This window comes from Peromyscus californicus, unplaced genomic scaffold (genome assembly GCF_007827085.1).
Source record: "Peromyscus californicus insignis strain IS unplaced genomic scaffold, ASM782708v3 Scaffold_17__1_contigs__length_78620276, whole genome shotgun sequence".
NCBI lineage: Eukaryota > Metazoa > Chordata > Mammalia > Rodentia > Cricetidae > Peromyscus > Peromyscus californicus.
This window is the reverse complement of record NW_026294469.1, coordinates 3,147,910-3,160,289: the sequence shown is the minus strand read 5'-3', so window position 1 is coordinate 3,160,289 and position 12,380 is coordinate 3,147,910. Positions and strand designations below refer to the sequence as shown.

At 46.7% G+C, this 12,380-nt stretch overlaps 1 protein-coding gene across 1 annotated transcript in view; it reads left to right on the top strand.

Annotated features, from left to right (window-relative positions):
- The first annotated feature begins 7,698 nt into the window (after window positions 1–7,698).
- Window positions 7,699–12,380, top strand: part of Npc1 (NPC intracellular cholesterol transporter 1) — a 55,817-nt gene continuing 51,135 nt past the window's right edge. The window contains exon 1 of the mRNA XM_052741537.1: window positions 7,699–7,891. Coding sequence (XP_052597497.1) covers window positions 7,832–7,891 — 60 coding nt within the window. The 5' untranslated portion in view covers window positions 7,699–7,831. The remainder of the gene's footprint in view (window positions 7,892–12,380) is intronic.

Below are 12,380 nucleotides of genomic sequence, written 5' to 3'. Positions count from 1 at the left end.
GAGGATTTTCTTGCCAGGCTATGGTTTTTCATGCCATTGTCACACATCAGCTCATGCTCTATGGCACTTGCGCCTCAACACATTATAAAAAGCCAGCAAAAGGAAACAGGTGTGCCATTCTATGTTTTGAATGTGGTCTGCTGCTGCCAAAACTCATATTGAGGCTTAATCCCTCAACACATCTGTGTTGAGTCTGTGGGATGCCTTAGGGGCTAGAGCATACGTAGGAGGAGGTGACGGGCTCGTGAACACCCTCACGGAACCTTTAGTGTTGGTCTCACGTGTGAGTTGGACCTCCAAGGAGTAGATTAATTTTCAAGAGAAAAAGTCGTTAGAGTGAGGCTGCCTCCTTCCAGTCTCTCTTCCTGTCTTGTGATCTCTTTAGCACACACTGTGACGCACTGGCATGCATTCTCTCTACGTGATGCCACCTGCCATGTTTTGATATAACCAGAAAGCTCTCACTGTGACCTGAACAGATGAGAGTGCCAGTCTGCGACTTTGAGTCTCCAAACAATAACTGAATAAGGCCTCTTTTCTTTACAAATTCCAGCAGAGGCTAGCTTCAACCTTGGACAGCCTTAACTCCGGGTCCTCCTGACCGTCCTTTTAGTACTGTGGTTACAAACATGGACCATGATGACCACATACCATGAGCATTCCTGAACATGTCTATGTTCAACATACACTCTCAATTCTTTGGGGTTCTGCAGTAAGACTTTTTAGATTTAAAAAAATTATTATACATGTATGAGTGTTTTGCCTACATGTATATATATGCACCACATGCCTGCCCGGTGCATACAGAGACCAGAAGAGGTTGTTGGCTCCCCTGGAACTGGAATTTTCCATGTGGGTGCTGGGAAACGAACAGAGTGCTCAGAAGAGCAACAAGTGCTCTTAACTGCTGAGCCTCTCCAGCCACTGGTTCGTCAATATGACTTTTAAAGCTCCCTACTTAAGTAAGCTGAATTTTATAGACATCTCACCCAAAGCAGCTTACAGCTTTAACACAGGACCTCAGTGTCAGTAGTTGTGACTGACCCAGAAACAGGGCATTGCTGATCAGACAGGGTCAATTTTTATTTACCTTGTTAAGGATGCTGAAGTCTGGTTAACCCAGTCATGGACTGTGGTATAACTTCCACTCAGATAGGACCCTCCCAGTGTGAGGGAAGCTTACATTGGCACTGCGTTCTCCCAGGGTTCCACCAACCACACAACATGTTCTCCTTTGCCTGGAGTGAAAGCAGGCAGGCAAAGGGAAAAGTTTAGTCACCTGGGACTATATTTAGTTTGTGTTAGGAATGCTCACATGTGCGTGCATACACACACACACACACACACACACACACACACACACACACACACACACACCTCTTTTAATAAATGCACTGGACAGCCTACTTCCTTTACCTCTGCTATGTGTACACACTCCTCCCTAAACAGTGCACCTAGCAACCTGAAAACCCCCTCAGATCCCTACCTGTGTCATGGTGTTCAGATCCACTGGGAGAAACCAAAGACTTAGGCACAATTCAAATTTAGATGAAATGAATTCATTTTTACTGCTAGCAGATGGAGTCCATATATACGTCATGCAGAAGGAGGATTGTCTGAGTTAGGGTTTCTATTGCTGGGAAGAAACACCATAATTATGGCAACTCTTAGAAAAGAAACACACTTAATTGGGGCTGGCTTACAGTTTCAGAGGTTTAGTCCATTTCATCAAGGTGCTCCATGCTGGCGTACATTCTGGCCCACCTCTACAGTGACACACTTCCTTCAACAAGGCCACACCTCCAATAGTGCCACTCTCTTTGGGGGCCATTTTCTTTCAAACCACCACAGGGATTAAGGTGAGATTTTCAGGCAGACATCAGAAAGGTGTGTATTACAACTATCCATAGAATCCACAGCTGGGCAGGAAAATTATTTTATTTCCCTCAGTTGTTTCATTTTTCCCCAATATATAGTAATAAAAAGACCATTTCATCCCCTTCCCATGGAGATAAGCAGGTTTTCAGAAGCAAAGGCAGCTGTTAATACCTCACAGTCTACTGTCCTGTTCTTCCTGTGGCTGCAGACCACTACAGTCTCCCAGGCATTCCACAGCAAAGGTCAACAGCCCTCAAGGGGTGCTGGCTCCATATTAAGTTTCTTTGGTCATCACAGATTAAAAGCATAAATTATTACTCAGGTCTGAACACTCTAATGACTAGGATCGAGTAGTTGATTCTGGGCAGGCCAAACCATAGTTCCAGCAGGTTGGGGCTGGCTGTCATATCCCCATACCTCCATTGCTCTGCTACACGCGTCTCCCACCTCTGCGCAGCAGCATAAGACTCTCCTGCCCTCACAACAATCTAATCTGGACAACTCCTATCCAAATTTATTACCAATGCATTTAAGTACAAAGAAGAGAAGTCCAAGAGGGTCAGCCTGGCCTGACCTGGCTTGAAATGTGTGTATGTGCAATAATACATGCTGTGTCCTTGAAGTGAACTTTTAGTGAGAATGTCCTATTCACTGTCTTAAATGTATGCATGATTGGGCGTGCATATGATTAAACCAGGTACATATAGGAAAGGACATGCATAGAAAAATGAATCGATGATCTAACCAATCAAAACAGAGAACCACTCAAACCCCTCCTTTTAGAGCCCATAAAAAGGGTCCCCGGCTGCAGCCTGAGCTCTTGAGTACTCCCACCTAAGTCAGTTCTGATAGGTATTCTTCTTACTTCCAATAAAGTGATCTCACTACTCAGCCTTAAACACAATGGTGAGTGAAAGAAGCTGTATAAAAGAGCTACAGTTATATTTACCTGACGCTCAAGGAAAGCAAAGCCAACGTGTAGTGGTAGAAGTCAGTTGGGGTTACGTCTTGGGTGGTAATGGATCATGAGAGTTTGGGGAAAGGTATAAACAAAGCTTCTGGAATTTAAGAGCCTCCCATTCTCTGTGGATGGCGACAGTTGGTCTTCATTGTCAACCTGATGGGGTTAGAAACACATGGAGACACATTTGTGGGTGTGTCTGTGAGGGTGTTCCCAGAGAGACTTGGCTAAGAAGGGAAAACCCACCCTGAATGTGAGAAACCTCATCCCATGGGATGGGGTCCCAGACGGACTTAAAGAGTGTGGTAGTTTGAATGTCATTGGCCCCCATCAGCTCACAGGGAGTGGCACGATTAGGAGGCGTGGCTTAGACAAATAAGTAGCCCAGGAGAGGAAGCGTTGTGGGGAATATGGTTTACAAGGACAGTGTGCTCAACTGTGTTGAACGCTACGAGGAAATCAAGGGAGATGAAAGCATAAGAGAACTGCACATAAGCAATAATGGCCTTTAGGAGAGCGGGGAACTATGGGATTTCTTTGGCTTGAGAGAAAGGAGGGAAGCTGGATCTTTGTATGTGTGTATGAAAGCATATATATGAGTGTATGTTATGAGTGTGTGTGTATGAGAGTGTGTGTATATGTGTATGAATGTGTGAGAGTATGTGTATGACTGTGTGTTAGTGTGTGTGAGTGTATGTGTATGAGTGTGTATGTGAGTATATATGTATGAATGTGGGTGTATGAGAGTGTGTGTATACATGTGTGTGGATGTGTGTGTGTGAGTATTGTATGAGTATGTTAGGGTGTGTGAGTGTATATATATGGGTGTGTGTGTGTATGTGTATGAGTGTGTGTGTTAGTATATGTGTGTTTATCAGCAACACATATCATAGGATAATTTTCTTTTTTTTTAAATTCCAACCTGCAATTTATTCAAGATATAAGGCCGATTGAGAGACTCTCTGCAGAGGCCTCTGCCTCCTCCTCTTTCAGATGTAGAATTCTGCTGCTGGGCCTCCTGCCAAACACATCTCCTGGGACCAAGGCTAGATGGGAACTGAGCTGCTGGGTGCTGGCCAGTTGCTCTTCCATTTCACAGACGGACTTGCTGAGGCAAAGAGGAGGGACTTAGACATGAGGAAAGTCCTGGGGTACGCAGAGGTCAGGATTGTCCTTGCCGTCTGTCTTTGGGTTTTATGTGTGACAGTGTGTATCTATACACCTTGAAATGACAAGTGAGTCAGGATGCGTGCTGGCGAGGACTGTGGAAACCTCGTTTTGACCGTCAGTGTCATTTCATCAGCATCCAGGAGCTTGGGAGAGGCTTCTGAGCAGAGCTAGAGTACCAGTCCACTCATTGATGCTTCTTCGCCCGAGTGACCCAGGCCCTCCTCAGCAGACCCACATGCCAGGGGTCTTCAGGCTGCTTCTAGCCACCTGCTTTCTACAGCAGTAAAGCGTTTCATGACATCACAATGAAGATGGCCGTCCATCAGAAGTCGCCGGCGTTAGGAAGCGATCTGATGGTGAGGGTGGTAAAGTAGGGGTGGCTCACCTCTGGATTTTCTTACTAACAACCTTTGCAGGGGACTGGAGAGAGAGCTCAGACAACACAGTGCTGGCCTTGCAAGCATGGAGACGTGAGTTCGGTTGCCAGAACCCAGGTAAAAAGTCAGATACGGAGGCATGTGCTTGGAACCCCACTACTGGGGAGGGAAAGACAGCGGCCAGGCAGCCTAGCCTAATCGGGGAGCCCTAGGCCCCCAGCCCCAGTGAGAAACTCTGTCCAAAAAAACAGGGTGGGGCTGGAGAGCACTTGCTGTTCTCGCTTGAGCCTTGACGTTCAGCTCCCAGCACCTACTTTGGGCAGTTCACAACCACCTGCATCTCCAGCCACAGGGGATCTGATAGCTCCTTCTGGCCGTATAGACATCTGTATTCATGTGCACATACCCATACACTGACTTATAAGCATACACATTTTTAAAATAATCTTTAAAAGGAGAGAGGATGGCTCAGTGCTTAAGGGCACTGGCCGCTCTTCCAGAAGACCTGGGTTTGGTTCCCAGCAACCACATGGCGGCTTACAGGTGTCTATAACTCCAGTTCTAGGGGATCCAATGTCCTCTTGTGACCTCCATGGGCACCAGGCACTCACAAAGGGCACAGATGTACATGCAGGCAAAACACCCATACACAGAAAATAAAAATTAGTAAGTCTTAAAAACACACACACACACAAGACAAATTCCACCTGAGCAGCACCTCTGGCCTCCATACACACATATGTGCATAAACACAAGAACACACAAGTATGTATATATATATATGTGTGTGTGTGTGTATGTGTATATATTCATATATATACATACATATATAAGCTTTTACAAAACAATGTGAAAAATAAATATATCTAATAAAAGTATATAAAAGTCACTTACAAATAGGTAGACATTTATTCTTATAATTAAAAGAATATAAATTAAATCATGTGGACATTTTAAAAACAAGGAATAAATTATAGATTCTATATTTCACCGATCAGAATAGAGGTCATGGTGAAGGAGCAGAAACTCAGTAATTTCCGTGTGTTGCTAACAAAGGCTTAGCCTGAAACCTCTTTGAAAGGCAGCTTAACAACAGTCAAAATGTAAATGTACATTTCCTTTGATTAAAATACATAAAATTATCTGTAAGGCATGTTGCTATGTGCCTGTAATCTCATCTATTAGGAGGCTGAGGCAGGAGGATTATAAGCTTGAGGGCCAGCCAGACAACTTAGTGAGAGCCGGCCTCAAAATTAAATAAACAGGGGCTGGGAATGTAGCCCCGGGGCAGAGCACTGGCTTGCCATGGCCAAAGCTCTGGGTTCATCCCCCAGCACAGGGAAAACTTCCATTTTCTTCAGAAGATTACAAAAGTTTGATTGCGTCATTGTTTGCTACAGCAAGGGCCAATAGGCACTTCAGTGGGAGGTGTTTGATAAGTTACCTCACGGATCAAAGACACTGGCACAGGTACTGGAGTCTTCGCCTTCACCTGCCGGCTAAACACACACACACACACACACACACACACACACACACGCACGCACGCACGCACGCACGCACGCACGCACACGCACATACACGCACACACGCACACACCCAACCATGGCCCAGGAAAACAGGTTCAGGTGCCCCAAATACCATGTGCCAATGTGGTAGCAGTTTCACCGAGTTTTTATAGTTACGGAACAAAGAAAATAATAAAGGCCCATTTTACAGAGGTTGGTGCAAGGATCAGGTAGACAAATCACAGCAAGGCCAGGAAACCTCTGTGTCTCTGCCTCAGATGTCATCTCTTGATATTTTTAGCCTTTGGGTTGGTAGAAGATAGGGGTCTCATTGTACATTTCAAAGGGATTTCCCTAATAGTCCCAAGGACATTAGGTCAACCACAGAGGTGGGTGGTACATGGCTAGAGAGCCTGAAGGAACTTGACTCTGGATCTGCAACATTCTAGCTCTCCATAAACACGGACGCTCTAACCAGTCAATCAGCCTTGCAGAATGTCTGAAATGGGTGAGGCCTCTTTCTCCCCTGTTCACTTCTCTCTCCCTCTCTCTCTCTCCATAAGGAAAATCATCAATAGCTTTTAGTACCAAGAGGAAACAGAGTGCAGGAGGAGTAGAGGCTTTGTGGAATCCAGACAAGTTGGGGAATGTAAGGACCTTTAGAGAGGGAAAGCTGGGGTGGGGAGGGTGGGGGGGTGGGGGTGGTATTGTTCAAGCTAAAAGCCTCTGTTTGGGTCTCATCCACGTTAAAATAATTTTCACAAAAAGAAAAAAACTCATAAAAAGAGAAAATACAGCACAGTGTAACATAGACTGTCCGTCATGGGGAAGTATAAGTGATTATTTTTTTAATTCTTGTCTCTAGATTTTTGTGTATTTTTTTAAATTTCCACGTAAGCATGGGTTCGCTGCTAGACTCTCCTCGGCCGGTAGGTGGTGCTGTTTAGTGCTTTCTCAAACCTGGTCCGAGTTAACAGAAAACAGATCTGGTGTCGGAAGCGCAGCCACACTGAGCTGTCAGATCCCAATAGGGTCAGGCCACCGCTGTCACCGCCCCGAGCTGGCTAGAAGATGCGCCAGTACCGATCCCTTTTGGGTAAATGGGATTGGGAGAGTTGATCAGAGTACTTGTCAGAGCCCAAAGAAACAGAGGTTGAAGGCTGTTATACAGAGAAATTATGTCCCGAAAAACCATAAATAAATAAATAAATAGATAGACAGATAGATAGATAGATGATAGATAAATAGATAAATAAATAAATAATAAGCAAATAATAAATAAATAAATAAAACAGAGGTTGAAATGTCTCAGCGATCCGAAGAATGGGTTCTTAATTAGGAAAATTGCCTCGAAGTACTGGTGCTAAAACCTTGTCCAACCTCTCCAACCCAGAAGAGGGGGAGAGGGGGAGCACTAAATTAAAAACATCAAAGTCAGATGTTGGAGTAAGTCCAGAGTACCATCCCAGGACGGATTTTAAAAGTGCAGCTTCCCAGATGTGAGAGATCCCATCCCCAAGGGGCGCGCAGGGATGGCGAGGCACCAAAAAGCTGGACTAGTCCCCGGGGAGGTATCCGGCCTGCGTGGCTTTGGCGAGGGGTCCTGAGACCTGCGCTCCAAGACGTGTCCCCAAGGAGCCGGGCTGCGAAGACTCCCGGAGGAGGGAGCGGAGCTCGGCAGAGAGCGCGGGCGGGCTCGGCTCAGCGAAGCTCGCCCGGCTCTGCGCTCTAAGCCCCGCCCAGAGCTCCTAGCCCCGCCCCCTGGGGGGGGTCCGCGCCCGGCCCCGCCTCCGTCCTTCCTGACTTGCGCGCGCAGCCTGCGCCTGCCCCCTGGTCGGTCAGGCGCCGGTCCCGAACCCGCCCGTCCAGTGTCGCGGCGCTCGGGTCGCGGTGCACGGCGAGTCCTACCGAGGTCCGCAGCCCCGCGCGGCCCCAGCATGAGCGCGCGCCACCCGGCCCTCGGCCTGCTGCTGCTGCTGCTGCTGTGCCCTGCGCAGGTGAGCGGCTTCCAGAGCCCCGGGCGGGCTGGGCGGGACGCGGCGGGGCCGCGCGGCGGCTCCGGAGACCCCGGGCGGGGGGCGCGGGCGGGGGGAAGTCGGTCTGCGGGTGCAGCCGCGGAGGTCGCCTTCTCCTATGTCTGTCCACCCTCGTGCTGTCCTGTGGTCTGGAGAGGTGACAGCGGGGGCCGCTATTTGGCCGGCTTTGCGCTCATTCCAGCTGTGGTCACCTGATTTAGGATGTGGGGTTGGAGGGACAGTGGGTGCAGAGGATAGGGACTTTGCTTGTTTTTAGCCTTTTAAAACAAAAACAGATTCTACGTGCACACGAACTCTTAAGTTTACTTAGCTCCGACTGCATTATTGCTCCTTGTCTCCAGACGGTGGAGGCGGAGGAGAACAAAACTCAGGCACCAAATTGAACCAGTCTTGAGTACTTGAAGTGAATCAGCCCGATCTAAAGTGTGGGTTGCCTCTTATCACGTTCATTTGAACGTTTCGGGAAACAGAGGCCCACAAATACAATAGGCCCACAGAACAACACCTGGAACAGTGTAGTGACTTCCCTCTTCTGGCTTTTCGTTGCTGTGGCCAACTTGGGCACGGGTGTGTCACTACTGTTGGTGTGTCTACGGTTGTCTCATTGGAAACAATGGGTGTGTTTGTTTGGGGATGCCTACAGAGGGGTACTAATTAAACCAAATCAGGATGACTGAGTCACTGGAATTCTGTGCCCCTGTGTCCACTAACTTCCTTTAATGGACTTATGGGTTATGACAAGGTGGTGAATCAGAAGTGAGAGCAGATGAAGGGCTTACCCGGTCTTTAAATGTCTGGGCAGTGCTCAGAGGGGCATCCGGGTGCTGGCCCAGTAGGGCCCGGGAGCCAGGAGAAGCACACGTGCACATACCAGGCTGAACCAAAGGGGCTGTTTGGGACGCGCCAACCCTTGCCATCTCTGGTTTTAGGTGTTTGACTCAGCCTTGATTTTTTTGAGATGATAAATACCTCATCATTATTACTGAAATAAGTTAGTGTGTGGAGAAGCCATTTCTCTGCCTAATGTAGTGCCTTAGAGAAAGCGTCAGCAATTTCTTTTCCCCAGAGTTTTAGGTCAGGACCTAATCAGCAGACTTCACATTATAAGTGGTTTAAACTTATCTCTGCTTTTACCTCAAGGTAGCCGTCAAGGTTGATAAGCAATAAGCTTCTCTTTTAGTACATTTGAAGTAGACCAGAAGTTGATTCTCTTGCAAAATGCCTGAGAGTCTTTCCAAAGTCCTCTCAACTAGAAACGCTCCCATTGTTTTAAAATCGGCTTCCTGCTATCTGGAGGCTCCCAGGGCAGCTGAACTGATGGGGGAGGGGTCTCTGGTTTTAGAACTCACACTGGTCTGTGGCTGCAACTCATCAGGTTTCAGTCTGAGCACCAATCAAGTTGCTTGGGGATAGAGGCAGTTGTCCTTTGGAAAATCTAAAATGCATTTGGAGAGATTTTGGGTTTTTTTCCTTTAAATTTTTCCTCTTACAGATGATGGAATAACATTGCCAAGTTGAGTGTTCTGTTTTCCTGCTTGTTTTGGCTTTTTTTGTGTGTCAGGGTTTATCTCTAAGGGCCCAGGTTCTGATGCTCACTATATTGCCCAAGTGTGCCTTGAATTCACTGTGAACCTGCTTCAGCCCCCTAAGTGCTAGAATTATAGGCATGAACTACTGCGCGGGCTTAGACAACTTGTTTTTAATGCCTGTGTTTGCTAATTGTCATGGTGTGCATGCCTTTAATCTGAGCCCTGGGGAGGAAGAGTCAGGCAGATCTCTGTAAATTTGAGGCCAACCTGTTCTACCTAGCAAGTTCTAAGCCAGTCAGGTAAATATTGAGACCCTGTCTCAAACATACAAACAACAACCTACCTGTGTTCATCCAGGTATGAAGACAATTTGGGGGAAATAAACGTGTCTCTCCTGACTTTTCTTTCTTTCTTTCTTTTTCCCTTGAGGAACTTGAAATGTGTTGAGGTCTGAGTACTCATTAAACATATAAGTGGCTTTTTCAGAGATGATCTGGAATGGGTTAATCTTTTAGCCTGGAGGAAGGATGAATAACTTTGTGAAATTGGAGTTGGGTATGTGTAATCCCTAGCTTCGGTCCATCAGTCAGATTGATGGAGTAAGATTTGATAACATAAATTACCAACTTGCTGAATAGAACTTTGTATTTCTCCGAATTTATTATATTACCCAGAACAAAGAGTCCCTCTGTTGAGGGAGGCACAGGCACCCTCTCCTGACTAAGCCTCCTCAGGCCACTGTTCAAGAGACCCACTGTTTCAGGCATGGCGTATCACCTACTGGGAAGTCTGGACTAGGCCATCTCAGGTGCTCTTTCACTCTGTCACCTGGGGCCTGCAGAGGGTGTCTGCTGCCCAGACACATGAGACCATTTGCTATCAAACCCACACAAAGTCTTTGCCAGACTGCCACGGTCCCTGTGGCCTGGAGCTTTCTTGGTGATGCTGTGCTGTTCCCCAGCCAGGATGCCTTCCTATGGAAGTTCTTAATTTTTGCTTCAACTGCTGCAGTGGCTTTTTCTGTTTACAAAGTCTTTGAACTCAAAGACCTGAGTGTGGGGAGGGGGCCCTAACCCCATCTCTCCCCACTAGAACTCCAGCCCCCTCATAAAGTCATATTAACTGTGCCTACTTTCCAGGATATTTGTTGGTTGTTTTTTAACTGAAATGCCAAATTACAGGCCCCTTGAGGGCAAGAATTATATTTTGTCTCCAAGTGGGGCCAGGACTCTTGATATATGGCTGTTTTTCATCATTATGTCTCCCAGCCTCAAAGTGGATCTTGAAAAGGGACTTAAATATTAGTTGTGATCAAAAATGTATTTGCAGGGCCTGGAGAGATGGCTCAGCATTTGGGAGCACTGGCTGCTCTTCCAGAGGACCTAGGTTCAATTCCCATCACCCACATGGAAGCTCACACCCGTCTGTAACTCACGTTCCAGGGCTTCTGACACCCTCACACAGATAATACATGGTGCAAAACACCAATGAACATAAAATAGCAATAAATTATGTATATGTAATGTATTTGTAGTTGATTTCTGGTGGTGACGGTGATTGACTGTTTTCCTAGCTTGTGCCTGTGTGTGTGGTGGGGGAGGTGAGGGTGGTTATGTGCACACGGAGGGCAGAGGTCAAGTGTCTTCCTCAGTCACTGTTCACATTTTTTTGACACCGGGTCTTTCACTCAACCCGGGGCTAACCTATTCAGCAGACTAGCTAGTCAATAAACCCTAGGGATCCATCCTCCTGTCTCTGCCTCCTCAGCTCTGGGTTATAAGCATGTACCACAGTGCCTGACTTTTGACGTTGGTGTTGGAGAGCCAGACTCTGATCCTCTCAGGCTTGTGTGGCAAGCACTGATTGACCAACTGAGCCACCTCTGGCAGCCTGTAATCTTAGTCTTTGGAAGATTTGTTTAGGTAACAGAACTTTAAAAAAAAAAAAAAAAAAAAAAGGCTTAAAGCCCTCTCGTACAATGAATAAGCTTCTGAAAGGATTTGAAAGACACTAACACTTTCTCCTTGATCATTTTACTGTCCTTTTCCTTAGGTCACACAAGAGGAATTCAAATTAATTCCCTCATTATAAAGTAGGGACTCTGGGCACAGTGTAGGATGTGAAGATCTAGAGACCCAGCCCATTGGGAAAGCAGTGTATACGCTATAAAGGGCTGTGTAATGTCAACTACTCTCTCTGTCTTGTGCATACTTAGTGGGTGAAAGACTGGGGGAAAATGGTAGTGTCGGGAGAGATGCTGAGGTCAGACAAGGGCAGGTTGTTACAGTGTTGAGCTGAGCTCTTCGAGTGAATTGTGTACCAGGTGACCAAGAGGAACCGGGAAGATGGAGGACGGCCATAGAAATGATTCACGGTAGAGGAGATGGAGTCACTGATTACCCTAGTTTAATCATTTCATGTCATATACTTATATTGAATTATACTATATTCTATAAGTACATACAAATATTTATCATAAAAAACTAAAAATTGCAAAATTGGAGCGGGGCAGCAAGTGAAAGTGTTCCAGTACAAGCCTGGTGACTGAGTTCAGTCCCTGCAGCTCACTGTGGGAGGAGAGAACCGACCCCCAGAAGCCGTCCTCCGACCCACAGGTGCTGCACTGCACACACACAGTGTGATAATGCAGAGTCTTACACGGCAGAAAGTCATCTAGTTGCTGACAAAAACCATTCACTGAGTTGCATGTGATGGAGGGATAAATTATGGTGTATAAACTATCTTCATAAAGTTGTTAAAATGGCCAGGATGGTTTCCTTTTTGAGTGACACTTGCTGTGTAAACCCGCTGGCCTCCGACACCTCCGAAGAGCTGGGGTGATAGTGTTGTGCGGCCGTGTTCACTAGCAGGCAGTGGGAGCGATTCTGGATTACAGAGGATGAAAGATATAGAAGTAGCCA